At 38.6% G+C, this 24,136-nt stretch overlaps 1 protein-coding gene and 1 long non-coding RNA gene across 2 annotated transcripts in view; one reads left to right on the top strand and one right to left on the bottom strand.

Moving 5' to 3' along the window:
- Positions 1-18,976, bottom strand: part of UBL3 (ubiquitin like 3) — a 59,428-nt gene extending 40,452 nt beyond the window's left edge. The window contains exon 1 of the mRNA XM_062567161.1: positions 18,003-18,976. Coding sequence (XP_062423145.1) covers positions 18,003-18,029 — 27 coding nt within the window. The 5' untranslated portion in view covers positions 18,030-18,976. The remainder of the gene's footprint in view (positions 1-18,002) is intronic.
- LOC134135599 (uncharacterized) lies at positions 18,103-23,846 on the top strand. Its single transcript, XR_009957319.1, has 3 exons — positions 18,103-18,363; positions 21,722-21,774; positions 23,600-23,846. It is a non-coding gene; the product is annotated as an uncharacterized LOC134135599 (long non-coding RNA).
- Positions 23,847-24,136: the final 290 nt, after the last annotated feature.

The following is a 24,136-nucleotide window of genomic DNA, read 5'->3' as shown; positions in this document are numbered from 1 at the left end:
ACTTTTAAAAATTGACTACTACAATCCAGGCTTATGAAGGAATTCTATTTTTTTTTTTTTTTTAATATATACCAACTATCCAAACAACAATTAACAAGTTAAATGGCAGAATTTCATTATAAAAGCACAAGAACTCTATCTAGTTTGGGGAAGACAGGCACAACAATGTTCTTCCACTAACTTTTTTTTACTGACACTTCTGCTTTAAACTGGCAAAATTTCACATTAAATTATTATTTTCCCTCCTAAGGTTAGAAGTTTCACTCAATTTGCAACATGCTCAAATCTGGTAGAAGTTTTCATTATTATTTTCCCTTTCAATCATCACAGAAAATACCTGGTTGGTCTACAAAATAACAGGAATAAAAATGTAACAATTCTAAAGAAGTTTTACTTTCCCGAAGAGAAGTATTGGTTGATTAAACTTGAAATTTTTCATTCAAAACACCTTCTGTTCAGCTGCCACAGACCAAAAGCAAGGCTTGCAGCAATCAGAGCCGTGCCTACATCCTGGGCAACTGCCCCAGAGATGGGGCTCTGGCACACAGGAGGCCCCTTTCCGGATAAGCCCAGGCAGGCTCTTGCCATGGAGTCAGGCTCTGGATAGATAAAAAGTTGCAGTTCACAGTAGCTCCACAATGGCAAGTCTAGACGTCGATAAGTACAATCCTATCTCATGCTACAAATGCTGCTACCTCAGGTAGCTTTTAACTCGCTGGCATTTATATCTGTTTCCCTCCCCCCCCCCCCCCACCAGTTATCATTGCTTGACTAGCCAGAGAAAGCAACAGATATCACATTATTTGAAGATAATGTGTAACAGTATTTCTAAAACAAAATGTTTTCCAGTTTGGGAAAAAAAATTCATATAACTTACACAATTAATAAATACATATATAGAAATTCTCTGTAGGCAGAAAACCTTTTTCAGACAACATTTTTGTATTAGGAATTAAACTTGCAAAAAAATTTGTCAGTCTTATGAATGCTTACCATCAGACTCAATGCCATGAAAGTCAGGCTCAACATGGGATGAAGCAGTTATTAAAAGTAGCACAGTCCTGTATGTTTTTGAGTTTAAAAGCAAAGCAAAACACAGAACATAATCGTAATTCTTCTTTTTAATCTAATAAAACAAGCATATCTGTAGTACTTGCTAAGTGTTTTAATATTATATTTACCAACTTATAGAGAGCTTTGACCACAGCAGACAGAGAAATGCAAACATTATTAAAGATTAGGCAATCAATTTTCCTAGGTAGGTAACATTGATTCTACAAAAGTGCATGATTCCTATTTACGAGCAAGAGGAAAGTAGATAGGCTGACCTCTCCAACACATTGTGCTGGGCAATAAATTCTCTTCCTTCAAAATGAAACCCTAAAAATTAACATTTAATAGAATAATTTCGTACATTCTACTCCACATCTTTAACTATTCACCTTAAAGACTGATTAGTTATTTTTAAGAGGAGGAACAAAAATTAAACAAAGAATTACATAGGCACAGATTTGACAATAATACTCTCCAAAGCTGGCAAATGCAGAACTAGGTCACAGCTTTATCCTGCAGATCATTTTCAGCTTAGTTTGAACAATAAAAGTCTTTAGAATAAACTGTCTACATTCAACAATCATGATACTCTCATCCACAAATAGAAGCTGTATTAAAAAGTGTAAAAGCTCATGCATGCATAACAGAAAATGTGTGGAATCAAATAAATATACTTGCTGGCTGCTAGTTCTTTGCTCAGCCCTTCTAGACACAAAGCTGCAAGTACTACAACGCTTCACACCCACACTGCATGCAAGAGCTTTCAATGGAATAAAGTCCTTCTACTTGAAAATAATAAAAGACATCTTCTAACTCTGTAGGTTAAGTATTATTTCCAGGGTTGCTGATATATTAATTCCATTTCATAAATTTTTGATTGATCCCTCAGTAACAAAGTCTAGCTGTTCAAGACAGAGGTCTACCAGAAGCATGAGGTCAGAGATTAGTCTTGTCATATGGATGAATATTATATTCCGATAGGTACTATACAAAGATTTCTCCATAATCACAAACACCACTCATAATCTAGAGAAATATGACAAGTTTATGCAAAGACAAAAGGTTAGCCTTGAAGTATATGGAGACAAAACATGTTTCGTTTTTGAGATGCACATGAAATAGGTTGGCTGTTGTTCTCCTTTGTCTACAGACACTGCAACAATTTATGCCAAGAATATTGTATTTACGATCACTAGGTTTCTACTGGGATTCTTAAAAAAAAAAAAAAAAAAAAAAAAAAAAATGACATTAAACTGGGCCAAAAAAAGAGTGCTAGTAAGAAGCACAAAAAGGTTGTATTCAAACCCTAACACAACCTTCAACAATATACAAATATCAAAAGATGCTCTCCAAAATATAAAATGTATTTCTCAAATTATAGGAATGAAATTTACTTCAAGTATAACAACAGAAAATTTACTACGGTGATGATAGCTTACCTTATTTAATACCAAGCCTGTGTTCTTCCCTTATTTAATACCAAATAATCCTCATTATTTAATTATTTAGGCATAAATTTTCAACTTACTCAAATTAATTTCTGCTCAGAAGATACAACATATCTTGCAAACATTTCAGGACAATGTCAAGAGAGACCTATCAAGCTTCAACTAGTAAGCTTTATTCTTTTAATCTAATATCAGAAACCATATCTGAATTTCTTTGTGAGACTCCACTGTAAGAATTCCCTAGTATCACCAAAACAACACACTTTTTGTATAGATAGTATTTTTTTTTCCTGCTGCACAAGTGCGATTACACATTTACACATCAAAAATATAATGCATTTCTGGTATAATGTTTAGAATTGAACACTGAAGTACAATTTTATACAATGAATTATAAAGCTGATATATAAGCGCTTTCAAGGATTTCAGATGATCCTCAAAATTTAATCTATTTGTGTACAAATTTTCATTTGTTTGATATCTTAAATTACTTCCAACCTTACTGTGATTGTAACGTGCCCCAACTTCAATACTTTTCTGCTTTTAGCAAACTGTGGGTAACAGCTCAAACTGGATCACGCTTGACAAAGATATCTGCAATTACACTGTATCTACTTCACCAGTACATCTATTACTATTCAAGTTTTGAAATAGTTCTAATTAAGGGAAATTCTGCTACACTAAAAGAAAATAAATTTAAAATACTGCTAAACTTGCTTTCTACTGCATTGCTCACAACCTTAGACACAAAAGTTTTCTGAAGGAAATAACAAAACTGGCAGAATTGTAATTTACCACAAATTCAAGAATTCAGTGATTTTAAAGCACTGCTTAATAAATTTAAGCTAGAAAAAGGCAACCTATCAAGCAAAGGATATGAAAGTGTTACAAATAGAGGTGCTCTAATGGAGCTTCACAAAGCCCCCAACAGTTAACAGCTCAAAAGAATCACCTAAACTTAGGCACCTAGTGCTATTTTAGACGTATCCTTTAGAAGTATCCTCCCCATACACAGCAGCTGCTCTCCTGGAGGAAGGTGTGGGTCTCCTATAAGTCAGTGGCATCCCCCAGGGCTCAGTACTGGGTCCCATCCTGTTCAACTCTTTCATGACTGACCTAGATGAGGGGACAGAGTGCCTCCTCAGCAAGTTTGCTGATGATACCAAGCTGGGAGGAGTGGCTGATCCACCTGAGGGCTGTGCTGCCATTCAGACAGACCTGGACAGGCTGGAGAGTCAGGCAGAGAGGAACTTCATGAGGTTCAACAAGGGCAAGTGCAGAGTCCTGCACCTACGAAAAAATAACCCGAGGCACAAGCTGGGGGCTGACCTTGTGGAGAGCAGCTCTGCAGAGAAGGACATGATGGATGATAAATCAACTATGAGCCAGCAATGTGCCCTTGTGGCCAGGAAGGCCAATGGTCTCCTGGGGTGCATTGGGAAGAGTATTGCCAGCAGGTGGAGGGAGGTGATCCTGCCCCTCTACTCAGCCCTGCTGAGGCCTCATCTCGAGCACTGTGTCCAGTTCTGGGCTCCCCACTACAACAGAGACATGGAGCTACTGGAGAGAGTCTAGCATAGGGCTACGAAGATGATCAGAGGGCTGGAGCACCTGCCCTGTGAGGAATGGCTGCGAGAGCTGGGCCTCTTCAGCCTGGGGAAGAGAAGACTGAGGGGGGATCTTATCAATGTGTATAAGTACCTGAAGGGAGGGTGTCAAGGGGACGGGGACAAACTCTTTTCAGTTGTCCTGTGTGACAGGACAAGAGGCAATGGGCAGGAACTGAACCACAGGAAGTTCCGCCTGACCGTGAGGGGGAATTTCTTCCCTGTGAGAGTGACAGAGCACTGGCACAGGTTGCCCAGAGAGGTTGTGGAGTCTCCTTCTCTGGAGATCTTCAAGGCCCGCCTGGACGCAACCCTGTCTACCATGCTGTAGGTGACCCTGCTGAGCAGGGAGGTTGGACTAAATGATCTCCAGAGGTCCCTTCCAACCTTACTGATTCTATGATTTTAAGTCATGTGTCACAGCTGTCTGCTCTCTGTGGATATTCTGGACACCTTAGGATGTGTGAAACAGCACTAACTGTCTAAGTTTAGGCAACTGAACCAAGTACTTGGAACCTTATTGCTTTAGAGCCTCGATCTGGCAGCACCAGATCTACTTTTGCCGAAGGTGAGATTACGCTTATACAGATGCATCTCACTCATCTTCAACCAAGAAAAGTAACATACATTGCTCTTCTATCTCCATTCAGCATCAAGGCTGAAAATAAAAATACTAACTAAGGGATTGATTTAAGTGAGTGTGTCTGCATTTGGTGGGGGTTTGGGGGTAGCAAAAACTTTGTCCTTTATCAGAAAATGGTGTTATCTGACTTGTTAAGAACTTGACATAACAGAATTTAATTACTAAGAGTACAAACCTACGCATGGTAAGAGAAAGTTATAGCTCTATCTTTTCTTGGCTGTTTCTTTCTGCCCATCATGCTTGTATGGCAAAGTACTGCCCATCAATAAGCTGGGAGGCTTTGAGCTCAGTTGGGTGGAGCGCGGTGCTGCTAATGCCAAGGTCGTGGGTTCAATCTCCATACGGGGCTATGTTGAGGGTTGGACTAGATGAGCTCTAGAGGTCCCTTCCAACCTTACCATTCTATGAATCTGTGAGCAGTATCGGTGATAGCGTTCAGTGTCTATATGTCTGTCACTGGATGGTGGCATAATCATCATTTGACTTCTCTCTGCACTCATATCAGGTGCTACCACCACCTATCCTTCAAACTACTCCACCAGCTCAAAATAGCTACAACTGAAAAAGAATCCCATTCTTCTCACCAACCCTACTTGAACTGCTTTGAAACAAAAGATTTTCCCCTCCCAATCCTGCAAAGCAACAGCTTTGCAGACACTCCAAATGTAGCCAACACAGCTTCTAACAAAGTACCAGCATACAACTATAAAATTGCTTTCTTACCAAAGTTAAAGATAGAGCAAAAACATAAGATTATAGAATTTTAAGATTCTGATTAAATGACTTCTGTGTATGAATTTTCAATCTCTGACAATAAATAGTTACGGCTCATCCTGAAAACTGTACCACATTTTTGGAACACGTTGCAATCTGATTTTACAAGAAAATTTGTTTAATATAAAGAAAAGGCGGAAAACTCTTGGGTTCATTTGATCATAATCTAGGTCTTCCATCTTCTGCAAAACAACATCTAGTAAAAGAAAATCTTCAAAACTCTGCTAAAAGAGGCAGAAAAGGTCAAAAAAATATGATTTCCCAAAACATTTCTTTTCCCTCCTGCCTCAGGGGAGGGGGAGATTTCTTTTTTGAAGACGACAACAACAAAGAAGTTGGGTTTTTTGTTTTGGGGTCTTTTTTTTTTTTTTTTTTTTTTTTAAGTAAAGTCAGATTGACTTTACTTAAAGTAGAATCAACTACTAAAGGCAAGAAACTATTCACCTTTGCTCTGCCTTATCTGGAATTAGTCAACACTCTTAATTATTCACTTTGGTAAATTTCAAACTCAGCTAAAAAAAAAAAGTGAGCAAACAGCAAACAGCAGGTTTGCAGATAAAAGCACTGACTGTTTATTGCTTTGGGCTGCACGGATAGAGTGAACTGCTGTCTCTCCTACTTTTCATTTTCCAAAAACAACAAACAAAAAAGAAACAAAAATAGCCAAAATCCCAAATAGGCAGTGTAAGAATAAAACTACCTCAATTTCATGAATGCAGAAAAGTGCTGTGCATTTTTATTTTTCCTTAACACTGCTCCAGATTTGAACTGATAGTATGCTATTCAAAAAGAACATGAAAATTAATAGCTAAATCAGGTAATATTTGATATGAAAGTGCTCAGAATTTCAATTTCTTTCAAAGAAAGATAAAAACATTTCAGCAAAACTGTGCAATTCTCAACCAGTGATAAAAGCTGAAAGAAATACTAACATAGCACCACGATAAAAATAGTAGGAAAAGGAAAGCATTAGCCTCAAAACTTGCTTTTTACAACTTGCTAACATAGTTACAACATTTCTCCAAATTCTCTGGAGAGCATCTATTAATGTATAAATATTTTCTTGACTCTTGCATCATTTTATCTCACTCTTTGTCCACAACAGGTCCTCTGGAATAAATCTAAAATCAGCAAGAGAGTATACTAGCTTAATTGAAATGCTAGTGCAAGCATGGAATAAGACTACTCTGAACAACCAGGACTGACAAGTATTAAAGATGGTGCTGAGTGTAGCTGTCCAGAAAAATGGAAACAAGAATTGTTTTCTAGAATATACAGCTCCAGACAAAATTTCTTGATTTTTGATTATTTCTTTTCTCTCCAAATACAGTTCAGAAAACAGTAAGCTTTCATTCACTGCAACTCTACTATACAGTTACCTTGTATAAAAAATATTTGCTATGAATCAGAGAAATTACAATGTACAATATTCATAATTTTGGATAAACAACAACCTCTTTTCTCATAGATCTTTGAAAAACAAACAGATTTTTATGAAATACTTTTGTTAAGGAGAGCAGTGTTACAGGAATGCTCAAAGGGAATTAGACTTCTCTTCCAAGAAAGGTCTGAGCAGTGTGAAAAGGCACTGATCCAGTCTTTGAACAACGACTAGGTGCTGAATAAGGAACATAAGGAACGGGTCCTGTGAGTGGCAAAAGTACCTGGTTCTGGAAGAAGAAACTATTATACATAACAATGATCATTTACCCTGTTTTGTTTAAATAGTTTGAGCATTTCTGCACTTCATTTTACAAGTGGAACAATGTCCTCTTAATGCAATAGTACATACTCTACATTCACCCTGGCAAAAGACACATGATAAACTGTATTTACTCAATAAACACAATATTTGAAAAAATTAAGATGATAATTTTTTTCAATATTGAAAAAAAACAGTCTCAGCTTAAAAGTGCCAGTTTCTTTGCCCCACTCTTTACAGTTGATTGAGAGAAAGATGTAGGTGTGGCTCTTACCCTTGGGAGTAGCAGAGTCCATTCCTACCAAAGCTTTACACTCCACATTAAAATCTTTGAGTCCTATTTACTTCCCGCACTAAGTGCAGACAGCATTTACCTTAGCAAAAAGCCCAGCATCAGGAAATTTTCTGCCCCTGTGCAATAGCCCTCTGCAGGGATTTTCCTGGCTATCCCCAAAGTTGAAGAGGAAGGCACACAGCAACTTGGGCTTAGTGTAAAGTGTCAGGTAGAAAAAAGTTAAAAAATCCCACCACCATAACAGAGGTGAGTGGAGACAATACACTGCATATCTATGTGCTTCAACCTTCCTTTTCACAATGAAGTTGCATAAAGTAGACTTTTTTTAGATTCTTGCCTGCAAAGAAGCATTAGAGCCCACCACCAGACGAGCATTCTCCTCTTCTACCGTATTCAAGGCACCTGCACTCTCACTCTGAACCACTTTCTAGAGGGCTCATTTCTTAGTGAGAGGGAAATAGTTTAAAGGGGACAACCATCTCCAAGCTAAAACAATTTCGCAAATATTCCCACTATTTTCACTGGATCACACATCACAACCCTGCTCATAGTTTACTGGTTTCCCATACTAAATGAATATTTTAAATTTCCAAATAACTTCAAGCATATGCAATCAAAAAAGAAAACACCTCACACATTTCCAAGTTTATATGAAGTCCAAATTCTTAAGAAACTATACTGGCCAGGGGTACTAAGTAGTCAAATATCAGACACAGTTGCACTCAGACACTTTTATCAAAGTTCCTACTCATTATGACATTAGTGATGAAAATGAGATCCACAAGATGTAAGTCAGTCAAATTTCTCAAAAACAAGTTTTCTCAGTCCCAGCATCTGATATATTGTATCTTAAAACTTCACTCTTGTGCCTAGATGAATAGAAATACAAGTCTTTTTTTGAACTTTTGGAGGAAAAAAAAATTTCCCTGATTTATACTTCACATTTAAAATGAATTAGTATGGGGTTGTAATTCATAAAGTATTTATCACATATCTAACGCATAAAGTCTTTAAAATAGTCTTTCTTGAAAAAAATCTATGGAATGAAGAGTATATATTACACTACATTTTGGTACAAAACTCTTGAATATTCAAGTCAAACAATCCTTACAAATTTTTACAGCCACAAGGTACATGCCCGAGAAACCCCACTTTATGAATATGGAGTTGCTGATTGAAGATACGTGAAACTAGAGCGACTCAAAGAAACGTTACCATCACTTTGTATAATAGGGAAAGTAAGTATCTTCTTAACTGCTCTCAAAAAGGCTAAACCACTAATTCAGATGTTCTAACCACACCAACCAGCATGAGGCAGACCTCAGGCCTGGATTTATCTAGAGCAGTACTATGCTGAGCAACACATGCGGGGCAACTGCAGCGTACACATAATGACTAGCCACAGCTAATCCTGCCTAATATAGGAAATGGCAATCTAACAATTAAAATTCAGAAAAACATAGAAAGTGAAAATTTCAGAAGCTTTCATAATAGAAGGCACATCACTCTGTTCTGAGAACAGATTTTTAATTATTCTTATAAACATACAGTAATATTTAATGTTCATCACCACTTATATGCTGTAATTCATCTATTAAAAGTTAATAATTTTTAATGTGATTTCGCGTTAATTTGATTATTACTGAATCATAAGAGCTTAACAAATAGATTCCCCCTTCATTAAAAATTTTGGATAAAGCTTTCCAAAAGTTTGTGGGTTACTGCCAAACAGCTATAAAAGTGTACAAAATATAAACGACTAAAACACGCAAGTCCAATACAGCTTGTTTCCATTACAGATCAATAATCTTGTTTCACAAATGAAAGCTAAGCTTTCACTATCTCAGAACTGGTAAGACTGTAAAACTCATTTGCACAGATCAAAAGTTAAAAGTATACGCATTCACAGCCAAAATGACATAAACATTCAGATCTGATTTGCTCTAAGTAACATGCAGTACATCAGCTATAACCACAGAACACCACTCCAAGAGTTAAATTTGTTTTGATGTTCATGATACCACCTATACAAAAAAGAACTCAATAATTAAAAAAAAAAATGCAACTAGGTATTTTAAACTTACATGGGCTTTAAGCTTAAACTTACAAGGGGTTTTATTCAGTCACTTACGGTATACAGTACGCCTGAAGAATGTTGTGTAGTAATTAATCTTAAATAGTGAAAAAGACTAATATTTTAAAACAATAGTTTTTATAATATAATTTAATATAATTTTCCTAAGGCTTACTGGCATATGTCACATATATTCATATATACATTGGCACTAATCAACCTTTAAAAAAAATCTTAAATTTATACCCCAAGTTATGAAAGACTTAATTAACATTGAACTTCACTATTTTATCACTATTCCAGTATTTATCCTCATTAAAAACATATGTCAGATTCCTGAGACAGTTTTAAATAGTACCATCCAGAATATATGTTAAGTATCAGAAACAGATTACAGTGATGTGGATTTCTGCCAGACCACAAAGCATTAGCATATCAGAACTCCATCAAGGAGATACTAACCAATGCTATAATATATGACTTTGAAGTATGAATATTTTTGAGATGAAACACATTGTTCATTTCAATCTCTAAAGGAAAAACACATTTAGCTTCCTCATGTTTACTTTGGTACTACACTTCTGTCAATAGAATTTCTTATGTAACACGCAAAAATGAAAATTGCATAATGAAGATCACAGAAAAGCTTCCACAAGAGCTCAGGACAACCCCCCACCCCCCCAAAAAATAGAATTAAATATTCATTCCCATAAAAATTGCCAATAGATGCAGATTAAGACCCAGATTCTCAGCTGCAGCTAAAGAGCTCTCCATTATAAGACCATCTTTGTTTCTCAGCAGCAGTCCAGGCCATTGACATAAATTAGATTAGTTTGAACAGTAATCTGTGCCAGCTCACAACAGAAACTGAAACCAGCACAGTAGGTAGACACAGAATACAAACATTTCTACAGTATGACCCTATGCTGTTGAACATGAAGTACCATTTGGTAACTCTGCTTCACTAAGGCATAGATTTGTTTTTTGGTAGAGAAGTGGAACAAATTTGTCAAACTCCTAGGCAAAATCCCTGGATTTGGTTAGTTAATTTACATAGGACTTACAAAACTCAAGCACCTTCTTACTTGTTTCTGTCACCCTAACAACAGTATTATGGAATAAGATCACAACTAAGCTCTGCCACAAACTTTCCATTTAGTTCTAAACTGAAAGTCCTACATAACTTTAAGTAAAAAAAAAAAACATACACATACACACACACACACCCAGTGGTCCTGTCATTGGCAAGTTATTTTCAGCAGGTTTGTTTACCAAAGTTAGAAAAAAAAATTGATGACATTGATAGAGTTATAACTTTGTGACCTGCGTAATATTTATTTTAAACTATCTAATCACACAAAGCATCAATTTGCAGAAAATATACACTACATTTTTATTCAGATTTCAACATATTTTTAGAGTCTTCTTGTAAATTGAGAGAGGGCCTTCAGTGTGCGTGGTTCACAAGCAGTAACAGATTTGTCCTCTGTCAAGGAGCTAACCACAATCCTGATTAGTGATTAAAAAATGCACTTTATTTCCATAAATACTTAAGAGCACTCAGATGCAACAATATTAAAGTATTTCTGCAGAACCATATTTCTGAGGCCTACTTCAGGTCTTAACTTTTTCTTTAAATGATGCTCTTAGAAGAAAATATTCAGGAGGTTTGTTTTTCTTTACATTATTAGAAAACCTGTTTAGCAACATTTCTTTTTGCATTTTTTTTCAGATAGTAAAAAAAACACTCCACAGTATTGAAGAGCATAAAGCTATTTGCAGAACCTCAACTCATGTATCAGCAACTTTAAATAAAACAAACAACCAAAGAACCAGTTCTTGCAGGGTGATTCTTCATTCTCTTCTTCCATCAGTATTTCTTCATTATCGTTGCTTGCAACAGTTAGTAGTACATCTGTGAACTTTAATTTGTCTGGAGGTATATCCAATGATAAATGTTGCAGTCAGTGCCTTAAGATGTTCTGCAACATATGCATCCCAGAAGCTTGCAAAAATGAAAGACAGTCTTTCTAGTAGAGTTATAGGGTAATTTTAAAACAATAGTTGAATTTAGAAATTCAGAAAATAGATCTCTAAATTAAGCTGAAATTGATGAGAACTTGGAGTTTAGATTTGCCATTAGAAAAATTATATTAAAATACTTCATTGATGCTCTTATTTTCAATAGCTTCTGAAATGAAAGCATTGCACTCAGTCATAGCTTTTTAGTAACTATAGTAAGTTAAACTTTATGCAAGCAAAACTGCAGCAGGGAAGGCTTGCTACTTCAATAGGTTCAATTAATTACTCCAAAAAAATTAACATTGAAAAGTGTATTGATCAGCAGTTCTACTTTTCACTACAGTTAAAGAAGAAAGAAAGTTAATGGATCCTGTACGGTGTAAAGAAAAGACTGAAAATAAGCTGTACTATCTCTTTTACATAAAACCACAAGAACGATTAGTCACATTCCAGATATTTCTGGATTTCTGCAAACTAGAGTAGCACTCACCGGCTGAGTCAGAATTGAGCTCTCCATTCTGCTTCATATTGTATAAGCTTATATAGGGACATCACCAAAAGTTTGCATTCTAAGTTTTCCTCAGAAATAGACAAAGCTGAGTCACCAAAAATATAAACAAATATATCCCTCTCATTGTATATACAAAGAATACAGCTTTCAACATTCACAGACCTCAGAAAGAACTTAAGAGTTAAGAACAGAAAACCCTGTCCTTAGTCATTTTGATTACAGTATTATTAAAATGTTGCTTACCATGCCTTCCACAAGGACCATATTCAAACAGCCTAATTTTCTACTACAGCTTTAAGCCAAGTCAATGAAGAGAGCTATGGGCCTTGAATGACATAAAATAAAATGCTCATGGGGAAGAGAATATAAATTTAGATATGGAAGAACAACTGTCACAAGCTCCTAGGTGAAATACAGATTACCTGCACCTGAATTTGGTCCTAATTCCATACCTTTGAGAGCTGCAACTTGTCCCTACTCAGGTCATGACTGGACTGCCAGGATTACACAAAATTCACTGCAAAATTCAGTGTTCCTACTGTAGAGGTTTCCATTTCGCCAGAGCCAGATATTCAGCATGATTTTTATTTCTCAGCCCTGCTGGAACCTGCCAGCAACTACTACTGGCTTCCCAGCATTCCCAACAAGGGAGGAGTTAAATGTCCTTCAGTGCACCTTCCCTTCAGTATTTCACAGAATTAGATAACAGAAGTGGAGAGAAACAAATTCAGCTAAGAAAAAAAAAATAGGAACAGAAGTGGAGGTTGGCAATGTAAATTCTCTGAAGCACAGTGCTACACTGAGGCCAAGGATAAATATCAATCATTATCTCCTCTACAAGTAAAAGTTGTTCATCCCTGAAGAAAATGAAATGAAGACATAAAAAAATTGTCTCAGAATATGTTCAATACATCAGGATGCTGTGGAATTTAACCTTATTACATTACGGCATCCTACATACAAATGCCAGTCATTACTACAATGATTTATTTTTGGTTAGATACATAGGTAAGACCTTTTTTTTTTTTTTAATCTGTGGGAAAAAAAGAGAGGATAGTAAATATAAATCATGTTGAAGGATACCAAAAATATACATATACAATATCAGTTTTGACAAGTATGTCTCTGGCCACTGCTGCAGACAACAGATAAGGAGGTTCTTCATCTCATTACAAAAAAAGTTAAAATATGCTATAAAAATGATTTGATATATAGGGAGTGAGGAATGATCATCTTCAAGCTCTTCTTTCCAATAGAGATCCCACGAATTCCTTCTCCAAGGAGGGAAGAAGAAGGGAAGAACACTGAGGCTAACGGAAGAAGTGATGCTCCTATCTCTTAAAATAACCAAATAATGGTTAAAAAAAACAAAACAGGAAAAGGAAGGAAAAATATCAAGATAAAAACATTTTTATCAGGTTTTTCTATCTTACAATGTAATAAATTTAAACTTCCAAAATTAGGAGGGGAGGGGTTAGAGACAGAAGTAATTAAACCTTTAAGTTCTTTATGACTACATGCACAAAGACAACTTTGGATATAATAATTTTCAAAACAAACAAAAAACATCTACTGAAGACAAAAGGAAAAGCAGCTACAATAGGAGAAGAGATGCATGATTTCTTGCATTTTGTACCTACAAGTTAAACTGCCATGAGACAAAGTATTTTGTTTTTGTATTCCACGTGCATTATAATGACAATGTGCTTATCATTCTTAAATGAAAGAATTGTTTAGACTGAGATGAATTAAAAAAAAAAAAAAAAAAGGAGAGAGAGAGAGAGAAAGAAAATACCAACTGCCGTAACTTCTCCTTTGATTCCCTCTTGTCTGAACCTTAACCCTGGATGCAAATATTCGCCAACTGATGTGGCATCAGGTACATCTCCAACCTTTTCTCCTGTTAGTCCACATTAAAATGCAGTAAAAAAAAAGTCCCTATAAACGTTAGCCTTTTCATCACCATTCTACATTAAACTTCCTGAAGAAGAACATGCATACATACAATTTCACAAAGCATTGACACAAATAAGACATTAACTGAGGTGCAGATTTTATTATTATTATTATCCTCTTATTGCCCTAACGCTGTCCTTATATTCAAGTGTTTCAGGCCATGAACTCCCAACTGCTCTCATGTCTGCTTATGTCTAGCACAAAACCAGCCATTTAAGTTTTATTCAAAACAGTCTCTCACAGACCACTTACATCTCTTCTTTAAGTTCAGTATAGGGATTCAATAGCTCTATGTAATAAATTTGAAAACCTTCAGTTAATTACTAGCTTTAAGTGTTGTTTATCTAGTGCCACAAAAAAAAAAAGTGTGCACGGAAAGCATCACTCTTGAACAACGACACAAAAAAAAATGAGACTTTATATCCTAGAAGACTTGCAAAGAACTAGCCAAGGAAAAAAGGCTTGGCAGAGCCTTTTTGTGCTCAACTAAAATTCACTGATATAGGAAAGATCTAGACTGCAAACAATGTAATACTCTCTTCTCAATCATCCAGGCCTCTAACTGTGAACTTATAAGGTCCTTAAGAGTTATATTTGTAAGGAGAAGTATCAAAATAACACAGAATACAGAGACTACACTTTTCAGAATCTTGTGATAACTCCACAGAAATAAAGGGGATTATTCAACTGAGTAAAACTTCTGTAGTGAGCTTTTTTTTTAAAAAAAAAAAAAAAAAAAAAAAAAAAAAAAAAAAAAAGCTTGTACTGAAATGGTCTGCTACAGTTTTTAAATGAACGGTAAACCATTTTAATTTGGTCAACGAAAAACAAACAAACAAATAAAATTGATTAACTTCGCAAGCCGATAAACCACTTAGTGCCTTTTTATTATTACTAAAGAAATATGACTTGCAAACAGACCCACTGTTACTCACAGTCAAATTCAAGCTACTACTGAACAGCATAACCAATAATTTATCTGATTAAGTTATTCAAAATAGTCAGGATGAAGTTATTCAAAATATTCAGAGATGTTCCCTGTTGCCATCACAAGCATCATTATTTACACACACACAAAAAAAATAGGCAGTAGATACACAATGTAATTTCTAAAAACTATTCCACACATCTAGTCCTAATTAAGTTAATGAAACTGCACAAGTACAGAGGTCAACATTAGCAGGTTTCATTCCAGAAGTGCAGTTTTAACCTTTAAGTAGCATGTACTGCTAAGCAATAATGCACCACAAACTTACAATGCTCAGAATGTGGTGTGTCACCATCTAGTTTATTAGTGGAATGCAAATGATAAAGCGTTATGTTCATTATTTAAGAAGTGATGCTGAAATGGTTAGCTGATTAAATCTACTGGATTTCTGGGAAAAACAATCAACTAAATGTGCTTTTTCAAATTTTGCCAATCTACAAGTATAAAACTAACTGAAGATTTGATAACTTACTATGGGAATTCACGTAAAGTAGGTTCTTGCTAATTCAAAAGAAGGACAAGCAGACCCACTGCAGATTACCACATTTTAAGAAGCATCAGTTATAATATTTTTGTTATATTATTATTAGTTTTTCATGAATACGATAAAACAGTTAAATATCATAGTACCTCAGTAAGTCATAGTAGAGTTAGCCTTCACAATATTACACCCAATCACAATGATGCCAACCCCTACAGAAATGGGAAACGATTTTTTTTTGTAAATGCAAATTATAGAGAGGGTGGATAAGAGAAATGTGAACTCTAAAGTCCTACAGTAAATAAAAACATATATAAACAAAGTAACTGTTTGTTAAGCGGTTCTCTTTAAAGAGCAATCAAATAACAATCCTATTTTCCCTCCTCAACAAACTCCTTTGATGTAGAAATGCTGATGATAAAAGGAGATCCAAAATGAGTTTAAGTGTTCTTCTTTCTAGAAATTAACCTGTATTTAATAACTTGAGTTTCTAAACACACTTCAAACTTTCAGAAAAAAATTGCATCTAGTAATACTGAAACAAATCAAAATGATCCTAAGATTGACAAAAATAAGTCCCATTCTGTTAAATTATGCTGAGATTTGTAACATTTTCATTCAAATGTTTTTGTGATGACTCAATATTTGAACATCACCACATATAACAAGCCTCTTCCTGATCTGAAGGAACAGAGCATCACTAGGCCTAGATATCCCTGCCAGCAGCATCCTGATTACATCATGACTGAAACAAATGGTTTTAATAAATAAAATATTTTATTTCTATCTTTAAATTTGTATGTTGTTATAAAATAGAGTCTTCAAACATTACAAGTCCAGTGGCAGCACCATGACTCCCAGGCAGACAGATCTAGAAGCACTGTGGGGGTGGCAGCGCACTCAGCCCAGGGTAAGAGGAAAGAGGAGTGCTTCATGCCACAGCCAAGGGACTCCTCCAGGCAATTTAAAAAGCAGTAGTAAGAGATTTGCATCTAACCCTCCACAGATGAGCAAAGATTTTCTCTGATATAACGAAAGAATGGCATGTGCAAATGTGGAAGGGGTTCAGAGTATTCTTATGATCAAAGCAACCCTGAAAAGAAACATGCTAAATCGTATTTCAAAATTACCATTTAAAAGATTTAAACTTAGAGGCAACAGTTGCCTCATCATTTTCCCCTTCCAGAGGGCAAAATATATTTATAGTATTTGAGAAAGATAAAAATCTGTAAGTTTAAAAACTGTTTGGTCATCATCTATATCTTATGTTTCTGCTTTTTTGGCAGAATTCAGTCATTTTGTCTGCAGCAGAAAAGCTGTAAAGGGAACAATGAAAGTAGGCATCTAAATGATACCATTATTTCAATAGCCTGATTGTCAAATATATGCACCATTACTTGTATATTGACAGCTGAAACAAGTGGTATTCAGTTTTTATATTATCACTGCTGTAGCAGGTTATAATCAGAAGGGGTAATTGCATCCCGAGAGAAAAAGCCACAGACAAGTCTGCTGCTGCTAGAAAAAATATCATCTTTAAATGGGGACATAAATCTTTCACTGTAAGAAGAAAAAAAATAAGGTAACCACCAAAAGTAGTACAGCCACAACTTTTTCATTAAGTGATTTATGGAAATATATACAAATCAAGAAAGTCCTGATGAACAGAAAGATTAACTAGCAGACCTGGAGCAGACCCGATTCATTCTCTCTCCTCTCTCCCCATGCCCACTATACCTTTATACCTTTCCAGTTTAAATGTACCGAGCTGAGTATCCAATACAGGCTGAAGTACAGTCCGCCATAAGAAGTACAAGGAGTGCCCTTGAAAAACGTCCAGATTGCAGCTAGTGCACAAAGGATCTTACTATGTAAATAAGCGCAAGATAATTTCTTTCTCGCTCTTGACCCGGCGTCAAGTGAAGGAATTAACTTCCCATCAACATTACAAGACAAAGTATCAGTAAGAAACGAGGGAAGTTGGAGGGAAGAAAAGGAAGAAGGTTGGGACTGAATTTCAACCGCATTAGAAAGAAAAGAAACGGCTTGAATAAAACGAAATGCTTCTACTTCGTATTTTTCTTCCTTCAAAAGTGCTTGACAGCGTTAAACGCCACAGCCACACAAATTAAGCCAGAGCGGTCAGATATTAACCGACAAAGGTAGAAGCGAAAAGGCGACATTCACAGTTGCCTCGTTACATAGGAGACGACACTGCAGCTTTACATTCCATTACCAAAAATCAAAGCAGAACCAGGATCTATCCCGGGGGGGGGGGGGGGGGGGAGGCTATTAACCGCGAACTTTTTGTTCCTTAAATCCGTAAACGAGATTTTTTTATATTTGTTTTTGCCCTGCACCCCTTCTCCTTCCATCTTCTCTGCCAAAACACATCTAAGTAAATGTTATTACATAACAATAATGTTAAATGTGAAATATAAGACTTACCATATCAGCTGGAACACTGCTGGACATCTTGACGTTACCCTAATGGTTTAGAACAACTTAAAAAAAAAAAAAAAAAAAGGAGGGGGCGAGCACCAAGCACTACCCACAGATCTTCCAGAACAAAAATCGGCGTGCACTTTGGAGGCAGCGAGATCCACGTCTCTTATTAATAAGAGTGCCTGATATGCAGTGGGGAAGGCTGTTGGTTGCTGAGGGCAAAAATATCCAAGCGAAGCCGGTGTGCAGGCTGTTTCGGGGAACCACCAGGAGACCAGAGATGGCAGCAGATCCTTGTCAGCAGCAGCAGCAGCACCAGCGGTGCCAGGTAGACCAGGCGAGACTACGGAGTGACATGGACCGGGTGCGGGCTTTTTTTTTCCCCCCCTCTCCCTCTTCCTTCCTTCCTTCCTTCCCGACCTCGACAAACAACGCCGGGATGATTCACGGGGTAATGGTGCGGCCGAGTCACCTCCTCATTAACAACGGGCGACCCGGGCGGGCGGCACCGCGCTGCCCGGCGGATCGAGCTGCTGCGCGGGGCGACCGGGCCGGGGCCGCTGGGGACGGCGGCGGCTGTCGGACGCCGCTAAGAGGCGTGCGACATTCAACAGGGTCTGGCGCTGCCCCTGCCCAGGAGGGGCGGCGGCGCGAGGGCAGGAAGGAGGCGAACGCCCTCCCCCGCGGCGCTCCGGCACCGCGGCGCGGCAGGGGCCGGGGGGCGTCCAACGGCGGCCGCCTCCAGCACCCTCAGCTCGCTGCTCGCATCGCCGCCGCCGCCTCGGCCCTGCCTCCCTCCCCCGCCTCTTCCTCCGGCGGCTCCCGGAGCTGCCTCCGCGGCGCCCCCTCCCCCAAGAGCCGCGCTGGCCGCGCTCCCTCGCCCCGCCGCGAGCCGCAGGTGCCGGGGCCTCAGCGCGATCCTCGCCCGCAGCCGCCCCCTGTCATCTTCCCCTCAAACCAACATGGCGCCCGCCGAGCCGAGAAAGGGGGACGCGGCGGGGGAGAGACCGACCCCCTCCCCACCCTCCCCGCCGCTCCGCGCGTCACTGCGGCCGCCCCCCGCGCGGCGCATCATGGGCGTTGTAGGCCGCCGAGGGGGAGCGCGGCGCCGCCCCGCCCCGCGCCGCAGCGACCGTTGCTAGGGCGGGAAGCGGCCTGCGGCGGGGCGCGCCGCCCACCGCCTTCCCCGCGCCGCCGCCGCGGGCCGCGCTCGCTCCGCGCGTGGGAGGCCGCCCGGCAGACGTTACATAAATCAGCGCTTGGAGCTCCCGGGGCGGCTCTCTGCGATGGGCTTCATTCCCCGAGTGCGGGCTTTGTGTTTTACTCTTGGACAGCTTCCAAAAGGGAAATAAACGCTTTTTTTTTTGCACCCCGGTTTCACAAGTCTACGCCCATACAACATCTCTTTGTATTTCTCGTTTCTTCAAGAGGACTTGAAATCACACTTATTTCTTCGCAAAATGTATAGTCTTATTAATCAGAAAGCTCCTAAAAGATTCACTGTGGAAATTACGACTTCCAACCTGGAATAGGAAACATCTGGTGAAAGGGCACTCAGCATTTTAAATGCCCTCTTCAGAAGCTTTCTTACTCCCTGAAGAGCTTTGCGTTTGTTACAGAACCAAATTATCTGAAATGTGCCTGTAACAGGTATTTTGTTCCTTATTCCAGTCTGTTTCTGAATATCACCATTCAATAAATAAGGGCTATGTCTGATGAAAAATACTTCCCCCTATAAGTCAAAAAAAAAAAAAAAAAAAAAAAAAAAAGTCCTATACAAGGTGCAAATGTACTGAATAAATTAATAGGCCTTTGAGAAGAGTATGTAGAGACCCATTCATATTCCAGTGCTGTAAAACTGTCCAAGAAAAAGGGAAAAAAAAAAAAAAAAAAAAAAAAAGAGCCAGAAAGATCAAGGAGATGGAGCTTGTGAGAGATGTAGCCTGGTTCCTTCAGGGACAGTTCTCATGTAAAACCACAGCAACTTAAGACGGGTTTGTTCCCTTTAACACTAAAAGTTAGAAGCTGACTTTCCCCTTCATGGCTTCCTACCATGCGCAATGATAACATGTCCCAGCAAGACGCTCTCCCTTACCTGTGCTCAAATTCGGGGCTTTTTTTCCTGTGTGCTGTGCTCCAAAAAGTCGTGTCGTGTGACCTGGCCCTTCACGCCCCTCGGCCTCTGCTTCTGCACCCATCACTTGTCTGTTCAGACAGTAAATTTCCAGGAGGCAGTGATTACCCCAGCAAGACCTTGTATAATGATCTCCATCACCTTAGTCAGGTCTTCTTGTCACCATCATGACAAAAAGGCTGGTACTGTGGGAAAAACAACATGCTGTGCAAGCACTGCTCACTTCATCTCCCAAAGAGAAACTGCTGGGGTTCTCCATTCCTTTTCTTTCTTTTTTTGCTTTTTTATTTTTATTTTTATTTTTTTGCTTTTTTGCTTTTTATAAAGTATTTAAATAACAAGCCTGAGGGTCTAAGGATTGAGCTCTGACAGATGTCTCTCCATCCCAAATAACATGCATTCTTGGGCACATATGATTTCCTGATTAAGTCAGTGACAGAATGAAGAATTATCAATAGATCTCGTTGAATAGAGTTTGTACATAGAACATAATTAATTCAAACTTTTTCTGAAAGGCAAAAACTTAATGTATTTTTTTAATTGTATGCCCAACTGCGGCAATTTAAGCAGACTCTTGAGAGTTGCTCCAAAGCCAGCCACACAGACAAAATCCTTGCACAGGCACCTCTAGACAGTTTTTGATGGTTTCTGTGGAAACAATTTAAGAGGTGCTCTGCTTGTGCCCTCCCCACCCCCTGCAAGAAGCTAGTGCTCTCGTCATATGGGCGAGAGAAAAGGCGCCGTGTCTGCTTTTCAGGCACTGCAGCTCACAGCTGCATGTAAATGCATGTAAATCGACATTAGTGGCAGCTTAAAATGATGTCCTTGTCTGTGCTGTAACAGCTGAGGAGAAGATCCATGGCCTTTCCTGCCTCCTCTGCTACATAGAGGCAGGGCAGACAGCAGTGGCTAATAATCTTCTGCAGCTCCCACATGAATTGCCGAAAGTTGTATGTAAACATCCTTAGTGGGAGCATGAAGAACTCTACATGCCCAAGCATGCCAGGTGAGTTAGGACTCCAGCAGGCACAGGCAAACTGCCTGAGGGTCAGCAAGGCCAGGAGGCCCCAGCAGTGCACTTCCATTGCTTTGGGGATGGTCATCTAAACAAAGAAGAGGGATGAGCTTATCCGCAGCAGATGGGAGCATCCATAGGACATAAAGAGAGAACTAGAGCCTCAATCAGTATGATTCTCCATTTCCTGTTCTCTTAGCTCTATTTTAACGAACCATTAAAAGGAAGGATCATGTACTTAATGTTGGTGGAGAGATGTTGTACATGAGGAGTCAATGAGGACAATGTCATTGCTATTTTGTGTATGCACTAGAGTCGGTCAACATTTTTGTCTAGTGTTATATGAATGAAAATCAGTTTATCTTGTTAACACACAGCTGTGCTTTCCAAGAGGTGATATGAAGAATTACCTTTTTATTATTATTATCACATGTTTGGATATGCAATTATGAGGGTATTAGACAGGACACAGTATAAACATGTAACAAAGAATTTCTGTCCTGAAAGATTCATACTATTGTATTTACTCTGTAGTTGAAATTTGTATCACATTTGTGTGATTTTTTTTTCCAGCTCTCAGATATGATGACACAGTACTGATGAATGGAGGATTCAGCACAGCTGGTGTATGTTCGAGATCATTTAAGGATGATTGTGTGCTGGGCAAATGAATAAAAAGAGGTGCTGTACAATGAGCCTTACAGAAGCAGCCCAGGTCTGTTTAGTACACACGACAAAAGGGGTACATTACCATGGGTTTTGTGGAGGTGAGGTAATGTATTTGAAATGCAGTGTGGTCAAATAGAAAACAGAAAAATATCTTTTCTCTTTGGCATATGTTAAGAAAGGCTGTTACGATACTATTCATTTCACATTTGCACAGAGAGGAAATGAGAGTTGTGGTCAGCAGTCGTCAGCTGGAACAAGGGACCCTGCAAAATCATAACCATAGGCTGCATAGGGAATCAGCTTGCACATAAACACTGAGCCTGCACTACAAGCATACAAATCTGAAAGCAAATCCTTCCCACATCCAAGGATCAAGCAAAATGAGAAGTGCTGTTTTAGAGAAGTGCTAGCAACATGGAGAGCTAAAAAGGCTATTTTGCTTTTGAGACCTTATCCTGCTCTCATATATACAGCTCTCATTTCCATTAACTCTCCCTTACAAAACTGTCAGGAGAATTTAGCTGTCCAGGTACAAAATAATCTGTCATCGTCATTTAGGCTATTTATATAGAGGAAAATGGTGGAGTATACAACAGATACTTGCTCCTTATTTGAGAAATATGTCATGGCATGAATAGGTAAGTAGAAGTTTGCAATGTTGTATTTACTTTAATAACAGTTGTGCCAGGTATCTAAGGGTAGGTAGGGCCTTAATTCTAGTGTTTCATGGCCATCAGTACTAGCTGAAACCTGACTCTGTACTAAGATGTGCTTAATAGGAATAAAAGGTCTGTTATTCTAAATCAGATTAGTAGTCCAGCCAATATGATATCCTGACTCCAGCCATGGCCAGCATCAAATGCTTCAGAGAAAGACATAGAGAACCCCACAATGGACAATCATATTACAGTCCCCTTATTTGGTAAGTTTCCACTGACTGACAAAGGTGCAGGAGAGGCTGGTTTGTGCCCTCAAGCACAAAACTTCATGTCCTTCATATCCTTAATGGCAGAATAACCCATCAATAGCATGTAAAAATGACTGCCATTTTTCAAAAGAGCAATGCTATCTCCCATCAGTTGTTACTGCCAGGGTTGGAGAAAGCATCAAACCTAAGCTCCAAGACTGACATTAAAAGCTTTCATTCCCATAATGTACTCTGATGCTTTTCACTTGAGGCAGGCTGCAAGCAGGAGTGCCTTCAGGAGAAGGAACATACCACAAGGATAGAAAGGACATTTCTTTCAAGGCAAGAGTATTCATAGCTTCTGATTTCTCAAGAGACTTTTCGGAGCTGCAGTGGCAGCCTGAGCAGGTTAAAGGCTTCTGAGACAAAGGGTTTAAGTCTCTGTGGCTTGGCTGTGGGACGGATCAGGATTCCTTCCTCCCTGGCAGCCACAAAGGCAGCAGTGCGAGATATCCAGGGCAGTAAGGAACACTCTGGGCTAGTCAACAGGATACTTTTAATACCTTTGTACAAACACGTGTCCATGTCTTTTAACTCTTACCAGGCTAAGTTCAAATGTAATTTGATTTAGCTCAGCCCTATTAAATTCAATCTCTTACAAGGGAACATACAAGCAAAAAGCTGCATAAGAAATAAGGCACTGATCTTGAAAGGGGCTTAATGCCTGCTGTCTGCTCCTGTGTATTGCCAGTTTCTAGCACTGGCCCCTGTACAAACCTCAAGATTTCATGCCCCTATTTTCAAGTATTTTTTCATAGTAAATTGATTCCTTTCCATTTGAAGAACATCAATTTTTTTTTCTTTTTTGGTTTCAGGTTCTTCTGTGTCAAGCCAGAACAGCATGTGGGCCCTACCAGTCCAAAGAATTGATGTCAGCAGAGTTCTGGGAATAGCATTTAGTGTTCTCATCTGCTTCAGAGCCAGTGGAGAACAAAAAGGACCTTTGAGTCTTTGTAGAGTTTACAATACACACCAGTGGCCATAAACATCATTTATTTACTTCTAAAGTTACTTGTCACACTGGTCTTTCTGGAAAATAAAAATATACGTTTATTTAAAACAGCTCAGACTGTGGTCCTGAATGCCTCAATATACTCGAAGGGTTTATTTTTTCCGCTCATGTTTGCAGACCTGTGTACAAATCTAACATGAACAAACAAGTAATACGTAGTGCCAGCAATTATTTGTGGCTTTCTTGACACACAAACTCGGAAGGAACAGTGCTAGGCCAGTCTATCGGGCATAGCAATAGAAAAGGAGATATGACATGTTGATGTCTTAATTACTGGTATCATAAATTATGCCAGAGAACTCCTAAGAGAGGTGTGGATTGATAGAGGAGGGTACAAAGG

The sequence above is a fragment of the Rhea pennata genome, chromosome 1 (assembly GCF_028389875.1).
Source record: "Rhea pennata isolate bPtePen1 chromosome 1, bPtePen1.pri, whole genome shotgun sequence".
In the NCBI taxonomy this organism is placed as follows: Eukaryota; Metazoa; Chordata; class Aves; order Rheiformes; family Rheidae; genus Rhea; species Rhea pennata.
The sequence above is the reverse complement of the archived record's forward strand: the minus strand, read 5'-3'. Positions and strand labels throughout refer to the sequence as shown.